The 26,973-nt window shown below is 41.1% G+C and overlaps 1 protein-coding gene across 13 annotated transcripts in view; it reads right to left on the reverse strand.

The window, feature by feature from the left end:
- Positions 1-26,973, reverse strand: part of rbfox3a (RNA binding fox-1 homolog 3a) — a 589,353-nt gene that overhangs the window by 104,287 nt on the left and 458,093 nt on the right. For all 13 annotated transcript variants that reach the window (XM_026177478.1, XM_026177476.1, XM_026177480.1 and 10 more), the window contains one exon: positions 6,977-7,225. In XM_026177478.1, the coding sequence (XP_026033263.1) occupies positions 6,977-7,225 (249 nt within the window). The remainder of the gene's footprint in view (positions 1-6,976; positions 7,226-26,973) is intronic.

Raw genomic sequence — 26,973 nt, forward strand, 5'->3', positions numbered from 1 at the left:
CATCAGTGGAGGGGGGGGTCTTGTTGCTAGTTAGCCTAGCGGTTAGCTCGGTGCCCAGATGCTATAATCAGGCTTCAGCTTTGTGTAGGTCACAGACACACGGAGCGCTGAGGATAAGGTAACTATAAAAATGTTGCTGTTTCTGTTAAGAACACTTTAGTCCTAATGATCTATAAGTGTCCAGAAGCTATCGCAGGTAAGCTCATACGGAAAAAAGGGAAAAAAATCAGAATAAAAATCTATAAAAATCAATAAAAGAAGCAAAGCATTTAAAGAGCAAAGAGAGGAAGCGCCCACACTCACAAAAGGAAGGACAAAAAGGCTTTTAATGATTGGCTTGACAGAAAGACCAAGCTGTAGGGGATGTGAAGGTCAGGGTGGTTAAGGAAGAAATGCTAAAGACTAGGGATGGGTACCATGATGGCACCGGTTCTATCATAAACGGTAGTAACCAGACTGAAAAGCAGCGCACATTTCGGTGCTTTATTTCGGTGCTTTTTTTTCCTGAGATGTCATACACTTTGGATCTAGCCAATCATTATACCTTTGCAAGCGTAGTAGGCGGGCCCAGGTACCTATGTTCTTTTAGAGCAGAGCTACAGATTAAAAATGCCCAAGGCGAAGCGGTCAAAGTCTGGCTGTACTTCACAGCAAAAGATGCAAACTCAGCAGCCTGCAACAAGTGCTTTAAGCTGATACTGTGATACTGTCAAAGGAGGTAACACCTCAAATCCAATGAAACACCTGGCGACGCATAGCGTTTTTTTTTTTAAAGCCGAGAAATGCGCCGTATTTGATAGTGTGTGGTGCCAGTTATCGGACCCGGAGTTAGCAACATCCCCCAAAAACCCGAAGAGGAGAGTCCTGGCCCCTAGCCCTGCCAGTCTAGCAGACATGATGACGGATGATGATGCAGCAGCAGCCGTTCTTCTCTGCGTGAGTAGCTTAATGTTGTTCTTGAGTAATTTACGTTGAGTAGGCTAACCACGTTATTACATTAATGTATGTAAGGTGAACTACACTGTTACAAAAAACATCGTAAAACAATGGCAATCTTCTGGCAGCTGGGGCGCCAAAATACGACCGTGAAATAACAGAAAATAACTGTCCCATAAAAATACGGTTATTTTCAGTAATGAAAATAGAGTTTGTTGTGCTAATTTGACATGGGATTGTGCCTTTTCCAAGTGCTTTTAGACATTAAATTAGGAACATTTTTACGCGATCAAACAATGAAATTACCTATAAACAAGGTCACTGAATGTGGAAATATGAATCATAATACGTAAATGTACAGAAATATACAGTTAACAGTTGATTTGAATAATAATTGATTGCATGCCGTGGGACAGACTGACAGAGGCGAGGCTGCCATATTGCACCATTGGCCCCTTTGGCCATCACTAGTAGGCGGTAGGTGAAGAGTCCTGACCACGGACACAACGACGGAGAGTGTCCGAGCCGGGGCTTGAACCGGCAGTCTTCTGATCACAAGGCGAACTGCTAACTCTTGAGCCACGAACGGCCTAACTAGCAGCGATAATAATACTTATCTGATGTAACACAAGCTTATAGGGATCATGTTATGTACTTTTCCATAGCATTACATTTGAATTCGATCTTTCAAATAACGGACAGATATTTGTGAGATCATGATACATTTGTGAATGTATTTTAACAATCTAAATATGCATATGTACAGACAGATACATTTAGTAATCATGACAATTATGTTGTATTACATTACAGTGATTTAACGTTAATTTACATTCAAAATGTGAAGCCAAAGTCTATTTATGTAACTTTAATGATATTCTAGACGAACAGAACATTACTGTAAAATGCACAGTAAAATACCTTCATATTAGGGTTTTTTTCCTACGGTCGCAGCATTACCCGCGACCTTGTTGTTAGTTCACATTCATTGGCCGATGCTTAGCGTCATGTTATTTATATTAATTGCAATTCCTACCTCTACATTTCTTTTTCAAAATATATAATTGCAATGTTTTACATTGTGGCATGCAGAGAAATCTTATCAAAAAAGCTCACAGAGAGAGATTGAGCTTGTTATTTAACCCCAAGCTGGTAGGGGGAGCTCCTTATTAAAACACTTGCCGTGCTACAATATGCCTCAAGGTTCAACAACAGCACAACAGAAGTCACTCATGGTACAGCACTCTCTCTACAAAACAACAACTGTCAGTGACGCTGCACCACGGCGTAAACACAACATTCAAGATAACAGTTAAAAGTAACGTAACCATAAACAATAGAACAAGAACATGTTCCCTTCACCCACCAATAGAACAGATGTTCCCTTCACCCTGGCCAAAAAGGCTAAAATGACCGAAGAAAAAGAGGGAAACAGCTGAACATGAGAGGTGTTTGGACAAAGTTAGTGTTTTTTCCATTGATTAAGCACTGCTTCCAGCCAAGAGTGATACCATATATGCCCCATAGCTGCAGAAAAGGCACACATTGTTATCTTTTTACAAAAAAACAGCTGAACATGAGAGGTTTTTGGACCAATTTTGTGTTCTCCATTCTTTAAGCACCGGTTTGAGCACCGTTTAAGCACCGGCACCGTTTCAAAAGTACCGGTTTGGCACCGGTATCGGATAAAACCTAAACGATACCCATCCCTACTAAAGACACTAGATAGTGAAAAAATGACAAGAGTGAGTTGAGAAGACAGAACACATCCTTTGAGGAGATGATGAATGAGTAAAACGAGATGGAGAGGAGAATGAATGGAGTGAATCAGGAAGTGTGGAAAGGTAGTCGGTCCAGATGACATACCTGTGGAGTTATGGAGATGTCTAGGAGAGAGGCAGTGGACTTTTTGACCAGATTGTTTAACACAATCTTGGAGAATGAGAGGATGCCTGAGTCTTTCAGAACCTTGTCACCTGGAATATGCCAATTCAAAAATATCAAGTGTGTACATTATCTGTTATGTTTCAGTTAATATTTATATATGGTTTTTCTACTCTGAGCAGTCAAAGTGCTTTTAACTACAAGCCTCATTCATCCAAACACACACCAATACCTGGGCTTTGTATACCTAAACACCTCGTCCAATGTTCTTTCGCAAAAGTAAAACAATCAATAGAGAGCAGACTTCCACCTTTTGTTTAACGGGTTTAACAAAAACATTTCATTACATTTTTCAAAAATGTAAGTCATTGTAATACATCTTTGACAATAAAGGTAGCAAAGTTTTGGTATAAGGTTGGTATTTCTATGTCTAACCTTGAGTGTATTTCTTCCCAATCCTGCCAGCACTGTCCTTATATTAACACCATTTCTCACCATGCTCCAGGCTTAGGGGCCTGAATATGTCCTTGTGTAACCAGTGGGAAGTGGTGGTGCATAACTATAGTGTGGACTTCCTTAGTACTGCATGAATGTGTGTATGTTTGGAGGTCTGTGCTGAAATGCAGCACATGGCTTATAGAGACACCAGTCTATCTGTGTGTGTGTTTATGTGTGACTAGCTATTGTTTTGCATGCATTTACTTTTACATTACATATATTTACATATGTTGTGAAAACAGCAAAATTGAAGTCATCTTTACGTTTTATGTTGACTTTTTTTCACATCAGAGTTTAATGGCAAGCAGTGCTAGTTCAGTGAGATCTAAAAACAGATATCGGTTAAATCCAAAGTGACAGTCATCTCTCTCATTCCATCTCAAACGACATATTGTCCAGTAGCTTCTCTCGCTGCTCGTTTACCGTATTCTTGAATTACTACCATCTTGTGGTCTCAGTTGGCTGGTGCCTCTAGCAGTGTGCTCGACTCTCCTCTTTATTCCACCAGAATTTGTAGGATAGAGCACATTTCATGTGGATGTTTGTTCCACTAACAAAAGCTCTCAGCAGCCTTTTCTGGCTGTTTGCATCAATGCGAGTGTTTGGTCTGTGATGGGAAACTAGTATGCTAGACAAGTTGCCACTGGCTTTGCTTTCACTGCTCTGAGATAAGTGGTGATACATTTAGGGAAATACACCTAGCATAAATAAGTACATAAGCACTCTGGGATTTATCATCTAAAAAGATATGTTTGTCTAGCTATGCCAGTCCGTATTATGTAGTGGAGAGAAAAGTGCAGTGTCAAGACGTTTTTAATATCTTCTTTAGCACATGCTTTGGCTCTGCTTAAATAAATATCAAACTTGCATCTAAAGACCCGGTTGTGGAAATCAATACTTTATCCATCCATCAATTCGCTTCCGCTTATCCTTTTCAGGGTCGCGGGGGGCGCTGGAGCCTATCCCAGCTGTCATAGGGCGAGAGGCAGGGTACACCCTGGACAGGTCGCCAGTCTGTCGCAGGGCCAACACACAGGGACAGACAACCATTCACACTCACATTCACACCTAGTGGCAATTTGGATTATCCAATTAACCTATCCCCATGAGCTGCATGTCTTTGGAGGGTGGGAGGAAGCTGGAGTACCCGGAGGGAACCCACGCAAACACGGGGAGAACATGCAAACTCCACACAGAAAGACCTGATGGTGGAATTGAACTCAGGACCTTCTTGCTGTGAGGCAACAGTGCTAACCACCGTGCCACCGTGCTGCTCGATACTTTAGATTTTTCATTTATAAAGATGAATCTTTTTAATGATTATAACAGGTCGTTCCAACCAATTACAGTATCAGAGCCTTGGGGCTTATGATCCTGGCCATGAATTCAACTGTATACCAAAGTATTCTAGAGCCAAATGTGAAGCTGACAGCTAAAACTTTTTCCAAATTCGATCATGCAACAAGACAATGATCTAAAGAACAGCAGCAGCTCTTCACAATGATAAAGAAAAGAAACAAAGGGTTGCAATGGCCAAGTCCAGAAATCCTCCTGTTTGAATTCAGTGATATTAAGGAGCATGGACCAAATACCTCCACAACAATGTGAGATCTAAACATTTATTACAGTTACAAGCCATTGAACCATGGGGTGTATACCAGACAGCGTACTACAGATGTCTAAACCTTACGTCCATTCTCATGTACCTTGGTTATCAGCTTCACTTGGTTGTGTTGACTGTTAATGGTTACATCATTGGCTAGCTGGCTTTGCCTTCAGGTTGACTCCATGGACAAAAGCATTGCTTCTTAACTAATGAAATTCTTTATTTCCTGTTCAGGAGATGAGACTGTCATTCACTTTTATATACAAACGATCACTCTGCCTAGAGTTCATAACCAATGTTCCCTCTAATTTTTCACACACAAACTCCCTGAGCGTCCCTTGGACCACTGTGAGCAACATCAGACGTGTGCACTGTGGTCACGCCAGCATCTAATCCATCCAAGTTACGGTTTATTAAAATAATCAAATTACAGCATTTATGTTAGACTGCTTTTAATTAACTGCTTTATCCCACTTGCAGTGAAAAAAAAATCTAGTCATTGGCCTGTGTAGCACGTTAACATTGTTCGAAGTAAAAATAACTTGAACTCCAATTTTGAAAACACAACTTTATTTTTTCTTTTTTTATAAAGCTCTGACTTGTATTATGAGTCTGTGGTCTGGGAGAGAGTCTGTAACTTTGTCTGCAAAATACAGGATATAATGACCAATGTTGGGCAATTAATTATATAGTTACTTCTTCAAAAAAGTAACTGAGTTATGCAAACAAAGTTTTTTGCAGCTATTTTTTTAAAATGCAACCAGCAGCGTTTTTTTTAAACTATTTACAGAACAATCAGCTGTTCTGCATCAAATCTGATGCCACACAAATTATTTGTTTCACTCCAAAGAATAATTTCTGTCCACTATGAGATGAAGGAGAACAACAGCCTGATACCTGCAGGCCTGACAACAGCAGATGTTTCACTGCTGTAACACCTGTAACATTCAGCAGTCGCTTCATTGTTCTGACACACAACAACACTATTGACTACACTACACACTAACTACACACTAACTGCACACTAACTACACACTAACTGCACACTAACTACACACTAACTGCACACTAACTGCACACTAACTACACACTAACTGCACACTAACTACACACTAACTGCACACTAACTACACACTAACTACACACTAACTGCACACTAACTACACACTAACTGCACACTAACTACACACTAACTGCACACTAACTGCACACTAACTACACACTAACTGCACACTAACTACACAAGATTTGTGCTAAACGTCGCAAATCTCTCACATCTCAAAGCACCGCCGAGTTTGTTTTTGCTCACAGGCTTTCGTTTTTACCGTCTCTTCCTGCAGTAAATATAAACAACGACAGTATTCAGGAAGAAAAACAAACATTGCAGATATTTTATCATAACTCTGGTTTTACGCGGCCGATCAACAATTTAAAAACTGGTATAAAGTCCACACTTTGTCCGTCAGTTGTTCCGTCTGTCCTGCTCACATCTCCAGTGGTTGTACACGTTGTCATTAACGTGGCTTCACTCCACATCAGCCGCTTTGCTCGCTAAAACATCGATGTCGGCACATAAGGACGCTGTCATAGCCAGACAACGACGTTGATTGGCTGCGTATATACGAATGTGAATCGCATAATTGGCTGGACTGTGGGATAAGGTGGCCTCGTTCTAATCCCATACAGGAGCAGCCAGTCACTGACTCACACTGCAAAACAGGATTGTTAAAGTTTTAATTTTAATTTCAGGTTAGATTTTTTTTTGTGTGCGCAACACAGATTTTCTGTGTGCAGAGACCGTGCCAGCAGTGCGCAATTGCGCACCTGCGCAGCTTAAAGGGAACATTGTTCATAACTGTAGGTTTTTACAGTGTTGTGTGTTGAAGTCCTGCCTCTAAGAGCACCTCTGTGATGATGGATTACGAGGCAGAAGAACAATCCACGCTTCAAGTGTTATGTTAACCAGAAATGAATGAAGTCTTATACGCGAGCTGAAGCTCATTGTGATAGAAAAGATAACTAATGCACAGGAATGTGTGAATACAGACTCACCGATACTGTGTTAGTAGTAAGAGCTGGAGTGCTGCTGTCGTTTCCTGGCTGCTCACTCTGTGTGTGTGTCGCCGTGTATAGTGTTAGGGTATGCTCGCCCACTGTGCTTGTTCCCGTGTAGTCAGCCGGTGGGTGGGTGTGGGGTGTAGCATACTCAGCAGGAATCCCGTTCTGTGAAGGAGGTGGATACTGGGCTTGTGGGAAAGGTTGAGCCATAGCTTCAGGGGGAGCCGGGGCCTCTTGGTTACCCTGTGTGGATAAGGGCAGAAAAGACATTATTAAGAGTGGATGTTTTTTAACATACTCATTTTTGAGTCATGGTGGCGTCATTGAAAGGTATCCAAAGTGTCAACAATGGTCAAAAGATTTGTACAGGAGCCTTGAAGTGTCCTCAAGTCCAGAGGACGATGTGCTCGATGAATGTACAGGTTATCTAAAGCACTTTGACTAAGATTAGAAAAGCGCTGTAGAAATGCCAGTTTATTTTCAGTTTATTAGTGTTGTGACGATGTGTGATGTTAAACTGTCCAATCAAATTCTTAAACTCAGGCAATCCATGTCAGTTGGTCTGGTATGTGCCACGACTAGGGCCAAGCCTCTTCGTCTTATTCTGACATCGAGCTTTCTTGCTGCAGCTCATACTGTCAAACCTGCAGCTTGAAGTCTTCTCTTCACAGCTGAAACTGAGACTTTCTCACTACGACCACGACTGAGCTGCTTGAAGCTGTTGTCCTGTGAGCCGCCATCACACAAGCTGTTAACTCTCAGAAACTTGTCCTCTGATTCAGTTTCAGGCTTGCAGACCTCTTCCTGTCACAGTTTGTTTCTGAGTGCAGAAGGAAACTGGCCTCACTGACACCTTGACTTTCTTTGCAGTCTCTCTGTAGGACAGACCCACATTTATAAGTGTTATGATGGTCGGTCTCTCTTCCATTGTTAATTGCCTTTTTCTCACCATTTCTGCAACAACACTACTTTCTGCAGTACGATACTGTTCAGCTGATGCTGACGAGGGTCTGGTACCACAGTGTGTTCAACACTGCTTTATGCAGACAGATGGGGCTGCAATTAATCCAGAAAAGTTGGAACACCTGTAGGAATTAGTAGCACCAGCTTTCAAGGCTTGAGCAACCTCCATTGCTGCAGAACAGATTAAATTGTTAACCCATGTTGTCCCTGAAAAAGGCCTTTTTGTGTAATTCTGAAATGTACATTATGTTTCAGTTTTGGGCAAACTTACTTCTTTTTTAACCTCTGGCCGTTCCTCACTTACCTTTGTACCATTTCAAGCTGTTCATCACTTGAACGACTTGAATTGCGATAAATAACTGGAAAAACTGGGCTGTTCTAAAACCTTTGAACAGTAGTGTATTTTCTTCAACACTGACATTTGACCACTGATTTGGTCAGAAGCCTCGCAGCAGCGGTGTGGTCAACCTACAGATGTTCTCAGCAGTTTTGGTTACACGAGTAAACAATGATGTGATGAAAGAAGTGCATGAATAATGATTCAGAGCATGTTCAGTTCAGAGCACGACACAATGGTAGTTAACTTAGATGATAAGACAACAGTGAACCAGAGATTTGATCCATAGTGAGAGTTGAGAGTTACCCCGAGATTCCTGACAGACGACTCAACAAACAACCTGAGGGGACTCTCACTACACAAATCTGTCCGAGGCACACAGACGTACTTCTGTTTAATCTTCATTCAGAGAAAGCTGTCAGCGATCCAAATTTTAATGAGTCCAGTCACCTATTCAGGAAGCTGAGAAGCATATTGGGGGTTAAAAGAGATATATGATTGAAAATCATGTAATGGGTGAATAATGCAAGTTGTGTAAAGTGCTTTGATTGCTCTGGATAGAAAAGCGCTATATAAGAACCAGTCAATTTACCATTTAGTTAGTTCACTTTATTAAAGCTGCATTAAAGATGTCTTCAATAAAACAAGAGACGAAGGGGAAAAACAAATGAAATAAAATCCAAAATATCACAAATATACATGAAGGCTCTCCACATGCTGCCTTCTCCACAGATATTCAGTGTAGCCCAGTCTGCATGTGGAGCGGGGCTCATACCACATTTACGACTCAGCATGTTACTCTGTGCATACAATAAGTGGCATTGTCTATAAGAGTCCATATCATTAGACAGATCATCAGATATATAATGTCCTAAGATTTCATAACTTTAAGAACCGTACCACACAGACACAAGTCTTCCCTACTTCTGGCAATCAAAATATTACTCTTCAAACTCTAAAACATATCGAGAGCAGACCCTCAGTAACTGTTTAAGGCCGGCACTGTATGGAGAGAAGATCACTAAATCATCTGCATACATCAGATGGTTCACTATGGTATCACCATATACATCCTGTTACACAATCAAAAAATAGCTTTGATAAGAAAAATCTATTTAGACATTAAACAAAGGAGGAGACAAACACCAACTGCTCAATTCTGCTAAATCCTTCTGGGAACCCTTGTGTTGACTAGTGAATTGTAGTTCACTGTTCAAAGGTAAAAAAAGGAGACCTGGCCCCGAAACACCACAGCGAGGCCTCCTCCATGACCACACATGTGATGAAGGAATAACCATCCGGGAAAAGTTCAATGAGGGATGAATAGTCTGCCTCACAGCTCAGATTTCAGTAAGAAATAAAAAATTAATATTTGGAAAGTATAAAATCGTTCAGCAATAATAATTTATTAGCCTTAGATAAAACACCACCATGCTAAGCGAGGGGGGAGATCCTCCAGCTTCAGGACCTAAATCCTGGTGGAGGGCCAAACACTGGGAAACTGGATGGACCCTCGTGAGGTAGCACGGTCTCAGAGAATCAGGCCTCGCATGTCCAAGAAGGGGTTTGGCAGAAAACATCCCCTCCATGGAAGCTGTCTGAGCACAGGGAATCAGAAACACTCAGCATGGCTTACCAGCGAGACCCCACTTCCACAACAAGCTGAGCTTCACCTGACACCTGCTCTTCTCCTTCTTCTGCTCCCTGGTCTGTGCACACCCAGGAGGACACAGCTGAGGACGCCCGAGGAGACGAGGAGCACCAGCAATACAGGGTAGAAAACGCTGACCCATCAAAATCGGACAGATAAGAGTGTCAGGTGATCATAAACCAAGGCAGTCAAAACGTTATTTACACAGAGTGAAAACAGGACTATGACACTGCAGGACAAACTGCAGGTGGCAGCGGCAAAACCAGACACAGGCATCATTCTGGAAGATGCCTGTGTTTGGTTTCAGAGTTTCCTTTGATTCTTTTCATACACAGATGAAGATAAAAACTGCTGCAAAGGCATCAGGTTACCATTACAATAGATTTGAGTTTGCTTCTTCTATTTGGAGACATGCGATTTTTTTCCTCCCTTTTCTTATGTTGAGGTTAAATCTGCACACACACTTCTTTTCACCTTTAAATTTTAGCCTGCAGTTATATAGTAATGAAAGAAAGACCTTGGATATTGTTGGTTATGTGTTTTACTTTTAACCCTAAACAACTGTAATGTCTACTTGTCTAAACCTTAACCGTACTGTTACCATCGATCCCTAAACCAGTAACAGCAGCTTTAATTTAAGGTCAGTATACTGTGTCAAAGTATCTTCCCTTGTTCCACACGTTGTGCCACACAAAATACAGTTTTTAATAAAGAGGTGGGGCCTATTTGACAGTAGCTCACAACACGAGTGATGCACACACACACACACACACACACACACACACACACACACACACACACACACACACACACACACACACACACACACACACACACACACACTTTGCTGTGCTGCTGTAATAATGGAGGAGTAGGGACGTAGTCTGAGGGAGAAGCAAAGGGTGAGGCAAAGGGAGAGAGAAAGGCTGTTTGAGTCAGTGAGCTTCCATCATCCATCAAAGCGACCGAGGCGCTGACGCACTGACACATCCCCAGATCCTTGTCGACAAATTGCCCTGGTAAATGATTCCTCTTATCAGTGCAATCATACATCCGTCGCTCTTTTCCTTCATCCATTCATCTGTCTCTGCATCATTCACATATTTCTCCCTCTCTCACTGTCTGGTTACATTTTACAGCAAATTTAAATAAACATGATTTTAAATGCATGAAGGGTTTACAAACATTAATGTTAAAATAACAGTTTAGAAATGGCTCAGAGTGTGTGTGTGTGTGTGTGTTTCATTTACTGTCCCTGCATCAACACTGTATCATGATTGTTGTCTTTGATTTTGGTAATAGCTGCGTCGACTGTGGCATAAAGAATTACAAAATTATTTACTTTTATTAAAATATTTATTATTGATTTGTTTGAAGAATCCACCTAAATTTTATGCACTACAGCAGGGGTGTCAAACTCAAATACACAGTGGGCCAAAATTCAAAACTGGAACAAAGTCGCGGTCTAACGTTAATATTTATTGAAATATATTTATTCCTTCAGATATAAGAATGAATCTTTTCTTATGGACATGTTTTGCTGAAAAACTGAATAAACAAAGCTTAATACTAAACAATATATATATTAGCTGTATAATACCAGTAGGCCAGCTCTAATAGGAATTTGGTATGGCTTAGTGGGCCAAATGTAATTAGGCTGCGGGGCAAATTTGGCCCATGGGCCAGAGTTTGACACCGATGCACTACAGAGTGCATCGGTGTCAAAGTTTACAATCTATGTTACAGTATATGACTAAAAATCTGTGTAAATAAGTGAAATTGGTGCTAATTATTTTTTAAACGTTGTACAGGATCTGATGAATGCAAAGTCTTCTTTTTTGTTCTTGTTTTTACAATTTTGTGAGCAAGAAACAAAAAACAAACAAACAAACCAAAAAAAACCCATTTATTTATTTATTTATTTAAAGTTACGCTGAAACCAAGCACACCATTGTTTTTCTTGTGACATTACCAATAAGTCTGATGTGTCACATGGCCCTCTTCCTATTGAAAAAACAGTTGTGTCCAAGATGGCTGACTTCTAAATGGCCACCATGGTCACCACCCATCTTGAGGAGTTTGCCCCCTCACATATACTAATGTGCCACAAACAGGACTTTAATGGTAAATGGTCTGCATTTGTAAAGCGCTATTCTAGTCCCTAAGGACCCCAAAGCGCTTCACACTACATTCAGTCAGTCACCCATTCACACACTGGTGATGGCAGCTACATACACGTAATAACAGGGGAATGGTTGGTGATTTAGCCACAGCTGCCCTGGGGCGCACTGACAGAGGCGAGGCTGCCGGACACTGGCACCACCGGGCCCTCTGACCACCACCAGTAGGCAAACATGGGGCTAGTATCTTGACCAAGGATATTTGGCATGCAGCCAGGGGGGAGCCTGGGATCGAACCACCGACCTTCTGATTAGTGGCTGACCTGCTCTGCCACCTGAGCTACAGCCACCCTCATATCACCAACCATTCCCCTGTTATTATGTGTATCCATATAAATGGCCCACCCTGTACAAAGTACAAATGTTTCATTCAAACACAGGTGGAAAATTGGAAATATGATGATTGTAAGCATTCCTGTCAATATAAAATTGTATTTAGTAGTCAGTATAAGCTTTTTAATGATATAAGTTTGATAGAATACTGCATAATAACCTTTTGATGACTTAGGTTGTTGTTCACCACGAAACTTGTTCTGTTCTTTTCAGATCAGTTTCTTCCCACAGCGATAGTAAGAGCTGAACGAGCAGTTTCACCCCCTACAAACCGCACACGCACACACATACACAACCACATATGCACATGCTCACGTATCAACATTCCACTAAACAAATGTATTCATTGTTGTATTACTCTTCTTGTGTATAAATAAAGACAAGTGCAAGAACATAGCGCGCACGTCACAGGGCGGCCACTCTGGTGTGAGCGCCCTTGCAAGTAAAAACTGCAGCATGTGTGTTTCTACTCTCTGACTCTCAGCTGAAGACGTTTCTTTTAGAATAAATCTCGTGACAGTTTCTATAGCTGTTGGAAATGATTAAAGATGCAATTAATTAAAAAATCCAATTTTAAGGTTCTCTGGTCAAGATTTATACATAAACTTGTTCCTGTCTGTAAGAAGTGAGGACATGTAGAGTCCAGAGAATTTTCAGTTTGTTTCAGTTTTATTTACACCAAGTCACAACAACAGTTGCCTCAAGGTGCTTTATATTGTACGATAGATTTTACAATAATAAAATTTTGAAACTAAACCTGACTCTTCTTCATCAGAGCTATCCACACGCCTCCTCTTCAGTCTGCACATTTCACTCTTTATTTTCTTAGATTATTCTTCACAGTCAGGGCTGCTCAGGTCAGCCAGCGAGCTGTGGTGGGGTGAGAAGTCAGCTACACCCTGGACAGGTCGCCCGGACGAGCATAGAGAGACAGAGAGCCCTTCACATGATTTAAAACAGCAGTTACCCCGAGCAGCTGCAGGGAGGAAGCTCATGTGGAAGAAACACAAACTCCAGACAGGTGGAGGAGTCCAACCCCGGATGGCTTCACTGTGCTAACCAGCGTGCAGTCATGCTGCTTGTTTATGAACAAACTCCTTCTTCAGTTTTTTAGGTCATAAAATATGAGCTGAGGGTATTTCCAACAGATTTACAGTATTTATAGTCAAAATGGCCCTTTGAAGGCTCCTGTGTTAAATCTTTTTTCAAACCTGTTTGCATTGTTTGGCTGTTTTTTGCTAGTTAAGACAAAATTGTGTTTTCATTGAATTTTTTAAATAATATTTGAATTCTGTTGGAGCTTTTTTTTAAATGTTGCTTTTTTGTTTAACACCTTATGAGTCTGTTTTAAAAATGTGCTGCAGAAATATAACAAAAACACGTGAAGCGTCAGTGACACACATCAAGTCACACATGTAACAGTAAGCTATGATCAAGAGAGCCAATAACATAATTATTTAGTATCAGCGTTACATGGAAATATCTTCTTATCTGTTATGTCGAATAAAGTAGGCTCAGTGACATCGTCAGGAAACACCTCTGTCTGATGACAAGACGGGTTTAAAGAAAGAAGAAGAGATCAGGACGACTCTGCATCAGCATCATCGTGAGGAAAGCTGCACGACTTTACACTACTGATCATTTTCCTGATGTGAGTACCAGTGTGTGTGACAGTGACCCAGTCCCTGTAAGTGAGTTATGAACGAGTGTGTCTCACACACACACACACACACACACACACACACACACACACACACACAGAAGCAACAGAATCTAATTTAACACTCGGCTGAGCAGAGATTGCCCGACACTCCCAGTCCCTCACCGGCCGTGCGGGGATACTCCACGACCTGAGCCGTATGTGTGTCAATGAGTGTGTGTGCGACGATAGTTACAGAACAAAAACGTCGGCAGGAGAGAGGCACAGCCAGAGCAAGCAAGACAGAAGCCGTGTTCATTCAGAGGAGAATAGAGCAGTGAGTCCAGTGCAGAGAGGAGACTGTTTAGGATTCAGAGTGTGATGCAAGTCCACTGGCTGCCAGCTCCCTGTAGATCTGCTACATGATATTCACTAACCCCTGTAACAGTTGCAAACATATGTAAATCTGCCTTTGTGCCCAATTCAATCAGACCCTACACAAAGCTTGTGACACTGCAGGTACACCCGGCTGACTATGACAAGCTCAGTGCAGACACACACACAGGGAGGCTTTGTGTGTATAAACAAGTCTTGGTTCTGTCTTGTAGAAGATATTTCAAATTAATATTACTAATACACAAAAAGTCTACTTATATATTTGACATTTAAATGCAATCTAAGTTAAAGCACAATTTTACCATTTTCATCCTTTATAGGAGTTGTGTGGCCTCGCACTTCTTTATACACCCAGGAGCTTCCATGTAATATTCACTGTTGGGGGGTGTGGTTGGTGGCTCGAAGCAGCGGGTTCGGGGTGTGGTGTCAGGGAGGGCAAACATCATCTAATCGTGCCTTCCCTGCTTCAGCAGCGGCTGGATGCGAGAGGAGGTCTGAGCGGCAGAGAGCTGGAGCAGCGAGAGCTGACAGCACGGCTGTGTGAATAAGTAAAAAAGCTGAAAGTGAGCATTCAGAGCCGTGTCGGTCCTTCTGCATCACAGAGCAGCTTGGGGTTCTTGCTCAAGGATACCCAGACCGGAGCAGCCAGGACTGGATCACCTCCACCTGCTGAGCTACAGCCCACTCACAGCAGCCAAGCTCCAAGTCAGTGACACAGTGGCACACACATGGCTGCAGGAGTGCTTGAATCCAGTGTTGGTGGGAAAAACATCACAAGTCAACTTCAAAGCCATCTACAGTGCACCAAGTGTTCCAGTGAACATGCATCAGTGACCTGCAGCGTCCCTACCAGGAACATCCCCATGCCACTTTGAACAAATACCACATGTATGATGCGCCTTCAATCAGGACTGAAGACAAAGTTATTTAAAAGCCAGAAACACATATGTAGGAGATCTACAGGTACCGAGGTCTGATGGAGCCATGGGAAGCAGGTTAAACAGTATAAGTGTTAAAGGCTGTGACCCCAAACTGGAAGAACTAGCATTAGCAGATTCAGAGGTCTCCCACAAGCATCCAGGTACAAACTGTAATTCATTTGTGTTGGTTAAAGGTGCAATGAGAAGTGCCAGTGTAGGTCATATTTCCTTCTTTCATTGTCTTAGGCTACGTTCACACTGCAGGTCTTAATGCTCAATTCCGATTTTTTGATCAAATCCGATGTTTTTGTCTGCTCGTTCACACTACAAATAAAATGTGACAGCAAACGCGCTCTAAATTCAAATTTTTTTTTTAATTTGTCACGTACACAGTCATACACAGTACGATATGTAGTGAAATGCTCTAGTGTGAACGCTCAAAGCGCCCGCATGCGCAAAAGAAGACGTCACACACAACGCGCTCTGTTTAGACCCAGAGCAACAGTATGTTTGACTGATGGACGTTAATATAAAGACTTCGGACTTTACGTTTCCCAATTTTTTGCTTTAAGTTATTTTGTTATTGACATAATAATGTAGATAATCTAATAATGATCCTTATTGCTGTTTTAGAGGAGCGGTGCTTCAAAGGATAGCTGCAGATTTCTGTCAGAATCTGCAGATTATACAGAACAAATAAAATGTTCACCAGTGAAACGTTGTCTTCCCAACAGTTTCACTGGAGGGCCAGGAAGCGTTCACAATGTCTTATCGGGCGCTGATAATTGGCGTCTGTCTTGTGTCAGTGACGTAAAAGACGGATTTAATGCGACGTGACCATCAAGCAGCAGTCGCTTTCTAAAACATCAGATATGTATCTGATTCAGCACCACATACGAAAGTGACCCAGATCGGATTTGAAAATATCGGATTTGTGCCGTTCACACTGTCACCATGATCGGATATGTGTCGCAGAGGGTCAAAGAAGTCTGATTTGATGCGCTTTCACCTGCAGTGTGAACGTAGCCTTATTCATGCCAATGTAAAATGTGCATTGAGACATGTGAGTTCATTCTTCAACAGAAATATTTTCCTAAATGATAAGAAAACTTTCCTCTGTCTTATTGTTACTTTGGCTAAAGCTGCAAAGATGTCAGCACTGCTGCTTGGAGGCAAAAAAGTCTATAAAAGAGAAATCTTTTATATTTTATAGACTTTTTGTGCAATTTTTATAATAACTCTATGCAAATTAAAATATATCTGATAGACACTGAATTATATATCGTTTGGCCTCAGCACCAGGTATTTTGTGGAAACAAAAAAAACAAAAAACAGATGTAATGTTTCAAGATCTTATAAATAAAATAATTACAATAAAATGACACGATGTCATTTCCTGTAACTGGCAGATCCTGTTTTAGTTACCAGTCAGCACTGTGACTTTACATGTTGTTGAATAAATTGTTGAATTGTTGAAATAACCGTAATAAGGGACACACACCAAACCCCACGTTCAGTTTTTAGATTTATTTAAAATTAAAATCTTCAAGGTGACTAGTATTTATATCTATATTGTAACCCTAAAATAATACAGAGAGTACCTCAACAATCAGATGAGCCGCTATGAGCTAACACTTGGTCAGGGTGGGAAGGAAAAACTCCCTTTAAACAGGAAGAAACCTCCGGCAGGACCAGGCTCAGGGAGGGGCGGGGCCATCTGCTGCGACTGGCTGTCAACGAGGGGAGGAAGACGGGAGAACGGGACACTGTGGAGGCGAGCCTGAGATGGCCTGTATTTGAATAGCGCTTTACTTAGTCCCTAAGGACCCCAAACACTACATTTAGTCATTCACACACATCAAACCTCTGTCGCTGTGAAACATGTATGTACGTTTCTGCATGGATGGGATCTGGATGGACCAGCTGCTGATTGCACAGGTGTACTCAGTGCTCATAACGAGAAACTCTGTTCAAACCTGAATTTGAAACGTTGGCTACCATAGCAGTATAGTATTGCAACATGGCATTTGGGTCTTCTAACTAAAATGGGAAAACAGGAACATAAATAGTGCATCATTGCCAGACCTGGCCCACATCTGGTTGACATAAACCATGACACCAGTCAGTCAGCAGTGCCGGCTTGATGCCAGATCCGGGCCAGACCTGTCTGCTATGTGGGGAATGTCAGAGTTTGCTTCAGTCCATTAAAACATCAACAAACAAAACAATACGTCTGCATTTCTCTAAATAAATTACATAATATATTTTTAGGAAATAAGTTACCCCCCAAAAATTCTAGATGTAGCAAATGAAAATGAATATATGCAAATGAATATTTCTTTGTGTTATTTCATCGGAAGGGTCAATAAACTTTTTAAAAAACTGAGTTTTCTCTTTGTAAGATTTAATTAATATTCTTTATGTGAAAACTGTTACAAGTCATTTTGGTTTTATTTACATTTTCTACAGCACTGTTACTCTTTTCCAACTTTCTTGAATTTGAGTTGTAGCAGATTTGAGCTCTTCACCAGTTGACTATTTCTACAGTGTTTCAAACTTGTGTGAAACTTGTATGAAAAGCATATAAGAGTGAAAACAGATATAAGATCCCTTGAAAAATTATATAATGAAACTTGTATGTTTTGGAAACTTACTAAAACAATGTATGAAAGTAATGAGAAAGTGGCCACTTTCATGAGTAATCACATATAAGTTTTTACTATTTCTTTTCCATATGGGAAACTGGGAGACAAACTGGGTGATAATAGTTCTGACACTTGTTAAACACGTGTATTTAGTCACCGTGCAGTCATTAACGGCTCACACACCTGGAGATGTAACATCTAACATGAACCAGTAGCATCACTCTACTTTTTGGTATCTCATTTAAAGGAGCTGAAACCATTCACCAAATATTTCAGTGAAACACTGATTCATAAAAGGATGATAAATGTAGTCCCTAATTTTACTATGTAGATCTGCTTCCTGTTGTTAAAACTGTTCAAATATGTAGTTTACACTTGTGAACATGAGGTTTCTGTGATTTAAATAGTGGTTAAAGTTATTATAGACCAGACTCATTCAATGGTGGTGATAAATAATTAAGTTTGTTTGTAACAGAGAAATAAAACCTGAATTTTGTGACTGCTGCTTTTTCCACAAACCATTTAAAGAGAAACTTTGGTGCCTTTAGGAGCCTTTGTCTTTACAAGTTTTCTGTTTTAAGATCATTTAAAGGACCAGAGCAGACTGACGGCAACACTACAGAATTACAGAGGACCTCTGTCACAGTCCACGTTCCCCTCTGACGTACAAATCAGAACACATCAGCATCACTGATGCTCCAAAAGGACTTTGTTTCTTATCTTTGTACACTGAAAAAAAGGCCATGTTGGATTTACTTGATTCAATAGTGGACATTGGTTGCACACAAATGTTTTGCTTTGGCAGAAACTTAAACAATTGTGTTCAATCAACACAACTTTTTCATATTCAATAAACATGTGCATTTTGTGTTCATAAAACGCGATTGAAGCGGTTGCAGGGGGGCTGGGAAATAACCCTGAATTGTTAGGCAGGGTACACCCTAGACAACTCACAAGTCTGTCACAAACAACCGTTTGCACTTACATTGAGAGGTAATTTAGAATCATCAATTAACCTAACTGTAACAACTGCACGACTTTTAACTGTGGGAAGAAACCAGAATACCCAGAGAGAAACCAGTGCAAACTAGCCAGATTGTGGATTTGAACCCAGGATCTTCTACTGTGACGCAACAGCACCAACCACCATGCCACCAATCCAGACTTAACAAAGGAAAGCTATGATTTCAAGGCTTGATGCAGAATTTTTTTGTACGTTTTGTGATTTTCCTAAAGTTTGACATCTCGTGCAATCTTGTGAATTTCATGCGTTTAGCAACTAACCACTCTTACTAGATTGTATCATGTCATCTCAACAAGGACAAATTAAGTTGTTGAATTTCGTACAGATCCTTCATGATTTAATTACGTTCATAGAAGCATGAAATTATTGTGTTTAAATTACAAGTTAGACTTTTTTAAGGTAACAAACACCCAATTTACTTTTTTCAGTATACCAAAAAAAGTAGTGGAGGCAACTCGATTTGACTGAGATGGATGCCTTTCTAAAACCACGATCCAAAGCATACGGGACTGAAAGTTATTGACTTACTTCACTCGAACATGATATGAACAATTTAATCTAGCCTCTCTGCATATCATGTAGTTTCTACACTATATAGTTACACTTAACTTTAAAGCATGAGGCACTTATGTTAAATACACGCAAGATGCTTACGTAAATCCAAGAGTTGGCCAATCCCTTTTTTTCAGTGTATCCAGTCCACAAATTTCCATTGAAGATCAAAGCACATTGATTGGCTTCTCACCATCACAGATGGAAAACATAGCAGTTAACAAACTATGTTCACTGATGACTGAAAAGCTTTGAAGTGGTCAGTGAGCTGGAAGTGCATACATGTGACAGTCCAGCATTATACTCAGCTGACCCTGAACACTAACTTGCTAGCTAGTGCAACATCCTGCCAGCACAGGTAAAAGGATCTTGTCTCCTTCACCTGGTGGGACTTTGATGATTGGATCCACCGGCCCACATCTGGATTCCACCCAGTGGTTTCCACCAGTCAAAGTGCTGCTCGATGAGACCGGCCCACAGGCTTCCTCTGGATGTGCTGCTAATCAAATTCCAATCAGGGTGTAAGGAGTGAGGGGCTTAGCATACATATTAGACTATATGGGTCAAAGTGCCACCAGGGAACCTAGAATTTCACTTTATCAGTGTTTGAATTTGGTCTCCTTCATCACTGCGCATGTCACACACGGCTGAGCTGGTTTGGATCAAGGCAGTCTCAGTTCAACCCCGACACGGGAAGATGCACGGAGATCTTCAACAACATTTACATGTGTTAAAAAACAGACCACCTCTGTAACCGATCAAGAACACAGCAGCGCTGACTTTTCACACACAGACTTTCCTCGGCTCTCTGTGCCATCAATCACAGATAAGAGCGTCTTATTGAATGGATTGACTTTACTCTGAAAAAGAAACAATAAAAGGTGGAAACCAACCAAAACTGGACATATGTAGTTTAACAAAGCTACCTCCCAGCTCAGAGTGGGATAGCAAACAATGCATGGCTGACCTGTGTCCATACAACAGTACTGAAAACAAGGGCCTTTGTAGCACAGTCAAAACACTGAACCCAGCTTCTGCCTCACTCAGGCTCTACAGAGAAGCACGAAGGACAGCTGGAGAACGACTCAAAGAGATGCATGAATAAATGAAGGTGTGTGACTGAGTGAACAGGACTAGTAGAAAGCACTTTATCTGCTCAGGCTGATCAGGTGTTGTGGAAGCAGCGGTGGATGGACTGGATCCAGTCGTACAAAGAAGAAGGAAAACACAGACTTTTATGAAAATCCCTGATTGTTCCCAAAGGTGTCCAGTTTATGGAAGCACAGACTTTGATGAGAAATAACATCACAATCCTTTTCCTTTACAGAGTTTGTTGCTAATTATTCTGTTGCACATACTTCAAGTACGCAATTTTAACAAAATTTCAGATTGTATTTACTTTGTTACATATGTGTGAAATTCAGTGAAATATTCTGCTGAATATGACAACTGAGTGTGCACAGTGTTGGGAAGGTTACTGTTAAAATGTATTCCACTACAGATTACAGATTACATTACCCGAAATGTATTTTGTAACATATTCTGTTACGTTACTCAATGAGAGTAACGTATTCTGAATACTTTGGATTACTTAATATATTATCATGAATTTTACAACTTCATGAATGTCCTATTGCTGTGTGATTTATTACTATTACTGAAGGTTACTCTCCACACCAACACCAGCTAGATGTTTAAATCTTAATATAAATGAGTAACAGTAGGTGGACATTAGGTAAGGCTGCACTTTTTGCAGCGATCTCGTATAGAAAACTATTCCTCCGCGGCTCCGAACCGTAGTAAAGGGACCTCTGGCTGATACGTCGGGTTCGTAGCTGAAAACTAGCTTTACTTTGTTGTCTGGGTCAACTTTGCTAGCGAGAGACAGAGAGAGGCGTTGAAAGGCTGCTGCAACGGCTCTTAGAACCGACTCTTTGAAGTGAACGACACGAGCCGGTTTTTTTTGTTTGTTTTTTCTCTCACCCTCTCTCTTTTTACAACTACATGTCTTTACGCCCTTTTTTTCACTTCACGCCGCACGTGAGCTGTGTGCTTGCACTGAGCGGGGTGGGGTGGGGGGTGGGGAGTAGTTACACTCACAGTAGCACAGGAACTGAGTGGGAGGGAGAGAGAGAGAAAGAGAGCCAGGGACAACAACAACAGACAACATCGTCACATCAGAAAGGTATAGTTATTATCATTATTATTATTATAGTAATCATCCACAATTATTTTCAGTTGTGGACGATAAAGGATTCAGAAAGTTTATTCATGCAGTGAATCCTATCTATGCAATTCCAAGCAGGAAAACACTCTCCCAAAAAAATCATCCCAGGTCCATATGACAGAGAATATGCATCTTCTTTTTCTTTTGCATGTCTTAATTTATATTTAATTGTGTTGTGGTTTGCAGTGTTTTGTGTTGTTTCACTTTAAATTTGTTTAAAAGGAAAAAGCTGAAAATTTAAATAGTTAAAAGTTGAAATGTGAATAGTTGGTTTTTGTATTTTATAATTTATTTATTACATTTTATGTGGAGTGAATAAATAAAAGTATATTTACGGTGGCCCCTAGAGACAAAGCACGTACAAAACACATTCTTTGTGTTTATTCTACATTTACTTCATTATATTGCATAAATGTCAGTTACAAGCTTAACTTCCTCGCAATTGATTACAGAAAATTGTGAGATTAATTACTTAATTTTTCAATTTATTGACAGCACTAATACATATTTTTTACCATAACTCTGGATTTAGTTGTTTGAAACTAGTTTTAGGAAATGCTCAAGTGTGGAACAGATTTCGGTATTTTAATGTGTCCTCGGGTTTTTCTTTTAGCTGACGGTGCTTCCTGGTACGCACACACACATTTTCATCGTGTGTCACTGTCACTTACTGACACACCACACGACGCACACAGACAGACGCGTGCTCACGCAGATATGGTGGTGCAACACCCTCTGACAGTTTCCAGAAAGGGTGGAAGGCCAGACTTTAATTGAGTGAGCATGTTGCAGTGTGTGCAGTGCTAGTGAGTGTGTGTGAGAGTGATGGGGGATTAGGAGGGGCAGCTGTCTATCACAGTGGGACTAATAGGACTCCGGGCTCAGGAATGCTGATGTGGGCTCGATGCAAAGGAGCGTGTTTCATTGTCATTCACACTCTGTGTATATACTGTGTGTGTCATGAGAAATTTGCCTCCCCACACACCCCCAATTTTCAGATAGATTTCAGATGTTTTTCTGTTTTTTCTATTTAAACCTGATCAGCACAGCAGCTTTAGTCCAGCTGCAAAAAGCTTTAATTGAATCCAATTTTATTTATTTAGTGCCAAATCAAAACAACTGTTGCCTCAAGTCGCTTCATATTGTAAGATAAAGACCCGACCATAATAAAAAAAACAAAACCCCCTTTGAGCAAAACCTTTGGAGACAGTGGGAAGGAAACCCCCCCTTTAAATAGGAAGAAGCCTCCAGCAAAATGAAGCTCATCTACACGAGTGGTAGGGGTGAGGGGAGGAAGACAGGCCAAAGACACGCTGTGGAAGAGAGACAGAGATTAATAATGACTAATGATTCAATGCAGAGTGGTGTATAATCAGGTATTTAGTGAAGAGGAAACACCCAGTGCATCATGGGAATCTCCGGCAGCCTACACCTATTGCAGCATAACTAAGGGAGGATTCAGGGTCACCTGGTCCAGCCCTAACTATATGCTTTAGCAAAAAGGAAAGTTTGAAGCCTAATCTTGAAAGTAGAGATAGTGTCTGTCTCCTGAATCCAAACTGGAAGCTGGTTCCACAGAAGAGGGGCCTGAAAACTGAAGGCTCTGCCTCCCATTCTACTTTTAAATACTCTAGGAACAACAAGTAGGCCTGCAGAGCGAGAGCGAAGTGCTCTAATAGGGTGATATGGTACTACAAGGTCATTGAGATAAGATGGGGCCTGATTATTTAAGACCTTGTATAAAACATGTGTGCCACATTCACATGGATGTAAAAGTGTGAGATTCAGAATTCAGTAAATAAAATACATTTTCATTAAAGTTTGAATGTTCACAGACTCGCATTCAAACTTTACATAACAATGACAATGAGACAAAACAGAGGCACAGATGCTGCCAGCCAAACTTATATCTCTGCTAAATGTCTTATAATTCAAAACTAACAACCTAAATGCATGACCCTGCGATACCCACCATCCACGCACCCTCACACACACACACACACACACACACACACACACAGACATGATTACTGAAGCTCCATAGACCTCAGTTTAACCACACTGTGTTGGAAAAAAATATCTACCTTAACAAAGCCTGAAATGAATCAGTTCAGTCCTCCATCTCTTCCTTCACCCTCTTTCTCCCCTACTTGAAGTCAAGTGGCATTTCCAATTTGAAATTGCTCCCCAGCTCTTTGTGAATGAAATTGAATCACACTGAAAGGCAGTGATTGATTATTTCTGAACACAGTGGTTTCCATGGTGTGTACCTGCCGTCCTACATTGCCCAGTCAATCACGACAGTGTGCTCATTCATGAGAAAGGAAAATGCAAATAAGTGCATTGTGTAACATCCACCTCACACTGAAAACCGAATATAACACACTGTGTGTTTCAGAGCTCATACGTGTGTAGACACAAACATCTCAGCCCACCAATGCTCTTCTTACACACCTACAGCCCGTACAGCTGTTTGTTTAATTACACATGAAATATGAAGTCAGTCACTGACATCACCCAAGAGTCCTACTTTCTACATGTTGTGCTTACTTCTTAGTCACTCGATTGATCCAATTATGAAAATGCTGAGAAATCTGAGAATCTGTCTCATTAAATACCAGATAAAATGATCAGATTTAATTTTTATCTCTGTCTATCTGCAAAATCCATCTCAAGTGCGTTTCTTGAGTGCATTTCTTTCTCTGTCCATTGTTCAGATAAAGGACCAGAGTTTCATTTGGGAAATGCGTCTCAGCCCTCTAAGCAGCGTCTGGTGCATACCTACGCAGTCAGGCGGACTCTGTCAGGCTTTGGAGTTTCAATAATGTTTCATTTCATTTTCAGAAACCTGCCTGAACTTGAACAGAACATGAATTGAAAAAGCTGGGTCAATGACCAAGGAATCTTGTAAGTTTAAGTTCATTACACCAGGGCTGCAGGCTGGAGTGTAGTCCAAAGATTCCAAGTAGAAGTCAGTTAGAGCAGCATCAGATTATATGACAGTAGTAATGAGCTGTGCCCTCTTCTGTTTTAGGGTGTTTAACATGCACATCGCCATTTCTTACCCTTTATTGAACAGTTCTTTAAAAATGACAAAGTATATCTGCCTTACGAACCAGACAAGTACAGTTATATTTGCTCATCATCCATCCATCCATTCGCTTCCGCTTATCCTTTTCAGGGTCGCGGGGGGCGCTGGAGCCTATCCCAGCTGTCATAGGGCGAGAGGCAGGGTACACCCTGGACAGGTCGCCAGTCTGTTGCAGGGCTAACACACAGGGACAGACAACCATTCGCACTCACATTCACTCGCACATTCACACCTAGTGGCAATTTGGATTATCCAGTTAACCTATCCCCACAAGCTGCATGTCTTTGGACGGTGGGAGGAAGCCGGAGTACCCGGAGAGAACCCACGCAAACACGGGGAGAACATGCAAACTCCACACAGAAAGACCCCGGCCTGATGGTGGAATTGAACTCAGGACCTTCTTGCTGTGCTGCCAACCCAGACAGCCAGCTTTTCACATGTGGTCTAATTTCCATAACTTGGTTATGCTGTATTTCACCTGTAACAAGCAGTAAATTGTGTTTTTTTTGGAGAACTTTGCCGGGCTGTCTTTCAGTTAGTAAATCCCCAGGATACATAGTTTAGGACAGGGATTCAGCTTAACTCTTGTAACATGTACAATTACAGTACATCTGAAACTTCTTTCAAAAACCTTTTTCTGAACATTCCCACAGGCAGTGCATCTCTTCCATTGTTAATTGCCTTTTCTCACCATTTCTGTACCAACACACTACTTTCTGCAGTACGATACTGTTCAACTGAAGCTCACGAGGGTATGGTACCACAGTGTCTTTAACACTGCTTTCAATAGCAGGGACCACATCCTTGGTAACGATGGGCGATGAGGGATGAGGAGTGTGAATGGTGCTGCGGTTTGGGGAAGGCCTTGAAGGGGACTGGCGACAAAACTGCACATTCCAGGGTGGCCTTTTGTTGTGGGCAGTCTGAGGTACACCTGTGCACTACTCATGATGTCAGATCAGCATCCTGATGTGGCACACCTGTGAGGTGGGATGGGTTATCTCAATATGGCAGATGTGCCCACTACCACACATTTGGACTGATTTGTGACCACTGTTTGGGAGGGATGGTTATATTGTGTATCTGGAATGAATTTTAGGTCTCTACGTCCATCCCATGGGGAATGGGAGCAGTAACAAAGGTGTTGCGTTTATATTTTTGTTGAGTGTATATGAGTGCCTGTGTATAAATACACAAACAATACACACATGCTTTCAATTGTGTAATTTAAGTGATCTAGTAGCTCGGCTTTGGAAGTTCAGTTCATGCTAGAAATGTGTTTTGGAATTTGTACGTGTTTTGTCTCTAGGGCCCACCACATATATTTATATATAAACATATATAAATAAAACCACTTTTTTTTTTTTTACGTTAGTAATTCCTTTTGTGCATAATTTTATATTATTGTTATTAATAAATTAATTAAAGCAACAAAACAACCTGAAGAGCCGGTTCGGAGCCGAAAGAGCCGGCTCTTTTTAGTGAGCCGAACCGAAAGAGCCGGATCTCTAAGAAGAACAGACAAAACTGACTAACTTTTGTCAATATCAAATAAACTGAGAACTAAAAGGAAATTCTCAATCTCTCCTTGTTGCATAGCTTAGCTTTTCAAACAGTTTTAACAGTTACTTTAGTTTGACAAAAGCCGAATGATGAATTAGCACTTCCAGTCAGAGACCGAGGCTACGTCCACACGTACACGGGTATTTTTGAAAACGGAGATTTTCCGTTGTCGTTTTAAAAAATAATCCCGTCCACACATAAAGGCAGAAATGAAGGAAAACGCTGCTATGAACATGCCAAAGCAGCAGGTGGCGCTAGATTCCTAACCGTGCAGAAATGTTGGCCAATCAGAAGTCTAGAAGCCTCGGTGGGAAAAAGTAAACAAAGCTGGGGCATAGAAGCAGAACCGAGTCGTATGTGTGGACGGACAGTAACTGTGTGTGTATGTAAGCATTTAAACACTGCAGAGAGTAGAATTAACAGTAACAGTATTGTAGAAATTCATTTCACTGAAACAATAACGTGGCGCA

This window comes from Astatotilapia calliptera, chromosome 8 (genome assembly GCF_900246225.1).
Source record: "Astatotilapia calliptera chromosome 8, fAstCal1.2, whole genome shotgun sequence".
Classification (NCBI taxonomy): domain Eukaryota; kingdom Metazoa; phylum Chordata; class Actinopteri; order Cichliformes; family Cichlidae; genus Astatotilapia; species Astatotilapia calliptera.